Source organism: Bison bison, unplaced genomic scaffold, assembly GCF_000754665.1.
Source record: "Bison bison bison isolate TAMUID 2011002044 unplaced genomic scaffold, Bison_UMD1.0 scf7180017864092, whole genome shotgun sequence".
NCBI classification, from domain to species: Eukaryota; Metazoa; Chordata; class Mammalia; order Artiodactyla; family Bovidae; genus Bison; species Bison bison.
This window is the reverse complement of record NW_011494664.1, coordinates 3630005-3636097: the sequence shown is the minus strand read 5'-3', so window position 1 is coordinate 3636097 and position 6093 is coordinate 3630005. Positions and strand designations below refer to the sequence as shown.

General features: G+C 40.3%; 1 protein-coding gene across 1 annotated transcript in view; it reads left to right on the top strand.

Annotated features, from left to right (window-relative positions):
• The window catches only part of AFM (afamin), a 20851-nt gene extending 16647 nt beyond the window's left edge, over positions 1-4204 (top strand). Inside the window, exons 11-15 of the mRNA XM_010838189.1 lie at positions 40-172; positions 1184-1407; positions 2457-2589; positions 3224-3285; positions 4038-4204. Of these exons, the coding sequence (XP_010836491.1) occupies positions 40-172; positions 1184-1407; positions 2457-2589; positions 3224-3259 (526 nt within the window). The 3' untranslated portion in view covers positions 3260-3285; positions 4038-4204. The remainder of the gene's footprint in view (positions 1-39; positions 173-1183; positions 1408-2456; positions 2590-3223; positions 3286-4037) is intronic.
• The last annotated feature ends 1889 nt before the right edge of the window (positions 4205-6093 follow it).

Below are 6093 nucleotides of genomic sequence, written 5' to 3'. Positions count from 1 at the left end.
GCTTCTGCTTTTGTTCAGATCAGACATATGCTCTTTCAGCTACCTCATCAATCTCACGAAGCTAGTCCCCCAGCTCTCCACTGAAGAACTGACCTTTCTTGGCAAGGAAATGGTGATGGCTTTGACCACCTGCTGTACCCTGAGCGAAGAGTTTGCCTGCGTTGATAATTTGGTGAGCCTGGCCAACATACCTGACTGTTCCTAAAAAGAAAAAAAAAAGGATACCTGCATTCATTGATTTATAAGTGATTGTCTGTCTTCCTCTCTCCATTATTTTTAACATTGTTAAGCAAGGAATATCAAGTTTTATTTTTAGCTATCTGTGTCAAAATCCTGAAGAACTAAAGAGAGTGTCTTGAATAGTTGGTTGGGGGTCTCCAGATCATCTTTCTTACTTCTTTTTTTTTGACTGCACTGAGGCTTTGTTGCTGCATGTGAGCTTTCTCTACTTGCAGTGAGTGGGGGCCACTCTCCAATTGTGGTGTATGGGCTTCTCATTGTGGTGGCTTATGTTTTCACAGAGCAGGGGTTGTAAAGCATGGGCTTCAGTTGGTATGCATGGGCTTAGTTGCCCTGCAGCATGTGGGATCTTAGTTCCAGGACCAGGGATCAAACCCGTGTCCTGTGCATTGACAAGCAGACTCTTAACTACTGGACCAACAGTCAAGTCCCATTTCTTATTTACACTAGAAGTAATTTGTTAGAGCAAATGACTTGGAATCATAGTATTGTTTCAGGATGACGGAGAAAACTTCATAATTTTAAACAACACTATAAATTCTCCTTGTCCCACCATGTCAGTAAGAGAATTGCTGCTTCCAGTCCAGTTTGGGTTGGGCATATCTCTTTAGGTCTGGGGTGGCCCATATGTGGGGGATCCCAGGAGGGGACTAAATCTAAGGGTCACTGTGTCCTGCTGATGCTTTCGGTTAGCTGTTTGCAGCTCTCAGCTCGAAGTCACAAATTTGTATATACATTAAGCTTAATCTACATGAATTTAAATTACTATGGTTTGAATTTTTGTTATAATGCCATTTAGTACCTCAGGCTCTATTTTTTTTTCTTTTGTGCATAGCGTCATATTATGATTGCAGAAGCTTTTCTGAGTTGACAGTGATATTAGAACAAACTAACAATTCATCTACCATATTTCAAAACTCCATTGCAACTTTCATTGGTACAGGTGGATTTAGTTCTTGGAGAGTTATGTGGAATAAATGAAAATCGAAATATCAACCCTGCTGTGGACCACTGTTGTAAAACAAATTTTGCCTTCAGAAGGTCCTGCTTTGAGAGCTTGGAAGCTGATAAAACATACGTACCTCCATCTACCTCTCAAGGGTTATTTACCTTTCACGCAGACTTGTGTCAGGCTCATAACGAGGAACTCCAGAGGAAAAAAGACAGGTACCAACCTTCTCTTCTGTTCATCATTTTCTTCAGGCTGAAGACACATCACGTTTTAATGAGAAGTTTTATTGTAATGGATGTGTGATCTTGATGTTATAATCCTGTTCCTTCTGTCAAACTGTCCAGTTTGTCTAGTTATAAAACTCAGTCTTTTCCTTTGCTAGAGATTTGGAGTGTCCAGACTGTGATTTGGAAACGTGAGTGAGGGAGGCTATAAAAAGGCTCATAGGAGGTTCATAATGAATCAGATTTTCTTGAGAGAATGTCATAGATGCTTGCTCCAAGAATCTCTCTTAATGTTTGAAGATATGAGAGGCCCAAAAGGGATAAGGATTTGGCTTTTGTTTTCTCAGGCAATGCTATAAATGCAAAGGAGCAGATTTTGGGGAGGAGGTAGGCAGTGTCTGTATCAAGTGAAGTGGAAACAGAATTCAGTTACTAAGGAAGAGAGACTGCTTTGAAGTGAATTTTCTAGAAATATCAAAAGTTACATATTCTACAATATTGTGCACAGTGAAGACTTACTATGCTGCTGCTGCTGCTGCTGCTAAGTCGCTTCAGTCGTGTCTGACTCTGTGTGAACCCATAGACAGCAGCCCACCAGACTCCCCTGTCCCTGGGATTCTCCAGGCAAGAACACTGGAGTGGGTTGCCATTTCCTTCTCCAATGCATGAAAGTGAAAAGTGAAAATGAAGTTGCTCAGTCATGTCTGACTCTTTGCGACCCCATGGACTGCAGCCCAGCAGGCTCCTCCACCCATGGGATTTTCCAGGCAAGAGTACTGGAGTGAGACTTACTATATGTTCCCACATTTTATACAATTTTGTCCATAATTACATAAGCCTCCAAAGAATGTCATCATGGAATCCATCCCATGTGTTTAGCAGAAAGGTTTCAGGACCTCTTTCAAAAGTAGAATATTTTAACTTTTTACATTCACCTAAATGGAGATTTCAAAGATATAATTCTATAACAAGCCTTTTGGAGAAGAGGGGTTCCAGAAAGAAACTGTTAATTGATTCTGTTTGACATCATTGGGTCACAGGTTTCTTGTCAACTTAGTGAAACTGAAGCCTGAACTTGCAGGGGAGGAACTGTGGTCGTTGCTGGCGGATTTCACGAATGTGGTGGAGAAGTGCTGCAAAGCCCAGGAGCCTGAGGCCTGCTTCAAGGAGGAGGTATTTCCAGCTCTTTTCTCTGGAATTCAACTAGTATTCCTGGTCCAACAAAGAAAATGGAACTCCCCACAGGACCCTGCTTCCTCCTTGCAACGTCTCCCTCCAAGTCCATCCACGTTGTTGCAAATGGCAAAATTTCATCCCTTTTTATGTCTGAGTAATATTCCATTGTGCATACACACCACATCTTCTTTATCCGCTCATCTGTTGATGGACATTTAAGGTTGCTTCCATATTTTGACAATTATAAATAATGCTACTAGGAACATTGGTCTACATGAATCTTTTCATTAAAAATTTTATTTATTTACTTATTTGGTTGCACTGGGTCTTAGCTGTGGCATGTGGGGCCTACTTCCCTGACCAGGGATTGAACCCAGCGCCCCTGAATTGGAATTGCAGAGTTTTAGTCACTGGGCCACCAGGGAAGTCCCTGGGCTGCATGTATCTTTTCAAATTAGTGGGGGTTTTTTGATTTATATGTCTGGGTCATAAGGCAGTTCTATTTTTAGTGTTTGGAAACCCTTGTACACTGTTGGTGGGAATGTAAATTGGTGCAGCCACTGTGGGAAAACAGTATGGAGGTTTCTCAAAAATTTTCTGTATGTTTTTATTTCTATTTTTTCTCTCTCAGAGTCCAAAATTGGCAGCCAAAAGTCAGGCTGCTTGAAAAACATCAAGTAAAACCCACCTAAGGTAATGCCTTCTATCTCAATCAAAGGCTAAATGTATTGTTAACTTCCTTGGTTATTTTTGCTTTTCCCCTCTCATGTTTCACTGTTGATTTCTAGTTCATCCCCTAGGCCTTGCACTAACATTTCTGGTTTATCCCCCTGGCCTTGCACTAACAAACCCCAGTACTGGTGCTGTAATGTGTCTCTGGGTGTCAGTCACTCTTGATGGCTGGGATGGCCCTACTGTGTTTGTGTTAGCACTGCCTTACTGCCCCAACAGTTTTCTGAATATAAAGACATCCACTCTTCTGCCTTCCTGCCACTGCACTCAGATGTCTGGACCAGAAAAGAAAGGCAAAGAATCTATTAATATGAAAGTTCACAGGGGGAGGAGGGGGCTGGGATGGGCAGACAGGCCTCAGTAACTTGTTCTAAGAGCCTTACTGCAGGATTTACATAAAAGAAAAGTGATATGTTTGTAATTTCAAAAAGGTATATAAAGGACCCCTTTTCCCCTGCAGTTTCTGAAAGACTTACTCACAGACTTTAGGAACAAAAGGTTGAATAGATATAGCATGATGTTCAATGTCGGGAAACAGAGACCTCAACACCGCCCCCTGCCTCCCCGCCACCTGGCCAGAGGGCAGGTTTGGATCTGCAAAAGGAAAAACATAGTTACCACTAAGAGTTTTTTTATGGGATATCTAGGCACATATATGGCTTTCTATCATTTCATATTCCTTTGCTGCACAAGATACTGTTTTTTCTTTCCAGGTTTCTGAGAACAGAGAGGAAGATCAACTTACCTATTTCCTAGCTGTCCTGTGGTGAATTTCATTTTCTGAAAAGAACACAGTAAACAGATTCTTCTGTACCTATTGTCTGAGATAATGTTATTGCAGCAAGCAATAAACAACAACATTATAAAGTTATTTCTCAAAGACTAATGTCATGTGTCAACTTGTTAACAAAATGAAACAACCGAGTCATTCATTCCATCAGCATCATTGGTTCACTGGCTAAATGTACTTCTTTTTTTATAAAAATATTTAAAAAATTTTTCTTTTTAAATTAATTTTTATTGGAGTATAGTTGCTTTACAATGTTGTGTTAATTTCTACTGTACAGCAAAATGAATAAATCTATGACTTTATGGGAGACAGGACTCTGAAATAGCAATTCTGTGGGCAGAATACTCACAGATTCTGTTCTTGCTGCTACTGGGAAGAAAATGGGGTGTTGTGGGCTTGTAGCATGCCTCCGCCTCCTCCTCCTCCTACTATTACTAGCTGGGATTGAATGTTTTCAATGTAAAAACATTGTGTGGGTACTTCTAATGTATTATCTCATTTAATCCTAACAACTCTATGAAGTAAATGTTTTTTTATTCCTGTTTTACAGACAGGGAAATTGAGGCTTGGAGAAAAAAATGAATTTGTTCAAATGTCACATAATTAGTCATTGGCAGAACCAAAAGCTTAAATTTGAACCCTCTAATTCCAGAACAATATTCTCAGTCAATGTGTACATTACCTCCTAGGGAAGGCTGTGTCATGGGTGCCCTATAAACTCTGTTCTTCAGAGAGAGGGGGAATGGGCCAAGGCATCAGCAACAGTGGCTCTTTTCTCCCTCCATTCCACATCAAAATTGCTGTTATTTTGAAACTGTAAGTGATTGACAGTGACAGCTAAAGAGAGAGAATGGTAGGAACTGGGAAGCCAGGAAGTGAAGGTTGGTTGTGGGCCCGTGGCTTGATGATCCTGGCTGATCTCTAAACTTTTAAGGCTCTTTAGTGTTTCAGTGTCTGAAATAAAGGATGATGACCGTCTAAGATATAATACATGAAAATATTGAGTTCTTTTGTTTTAACACAGAGCACAGTATTTGGGATTCTTACTCATTTGTTCAACAAATATTTATTATTAGATCCTACTGTGTGTTAGACATTGTACAACATAATCCAATATAACCAAATATAATAAGACAATTAAGCATCATTCTTATGTCTACTGGGTAGGGTAGAAGACAGTAAGCAATCGCATATGATGTCATAGGTGCAGGATGGAAAAAGGGCCTTGCTGTGGGAGCATGTGGCAACGGCATTCCATCCAAGCTGAAATTGCAGGTGGGAGCGGAGTAGAAGGGAGTTATATTCCTACTACTATTACCTTGCTCTATGGCCTCAGACACAGGTTGCCTACAATCTAAGACCTCTGTTTCTTGGTGTAGGGTGGAAGAATAATCACTCCATCACAAAGGCTTTAGAAAGATGTAATAAATTACTATATAAAGTATCCAAATACAATGGCCAGCAGAAAGTAGGTGTTTAATTCATGAAGCTGATTTTTCTTTCTACCATTTTCCCAAACACTCTTGTTTATTGTCAGGGATGACAAGGAAGACAATTTTATTGAAATAATGAATAATAAGTTTAGCAAACAGAAGTGAAACAGAGTGAAGTTTCCTAATTCAATTTTGCATCTGATAGTGGATTCTCCTATGTGTCCAGTGCTGTGCTAAGAGCCACAGACATGAAAGCAAAGACCCAGGGACCTCTGCCGTTACAAGACTCCATAATCATAGAGGAAACTGCCATACAACTCCCTCTACTGATGTGCCAAAGAACACAGTGATAAAAGATAGGTAATCAGTGTGATGGAAATAAAAGAGGGAGAGAACTGGGTATTTCAAAAGTCTTGTTTTGCCTGGAAGGAGAGGATTTGGAACAAAAGCCAGTCATACTGACACTGTATGGCTCAGACAGAGCTCATACCAATGACTGGAACATAACTGGACTCAGTTGATGCAGGAAAACTTCTACTACTAGAG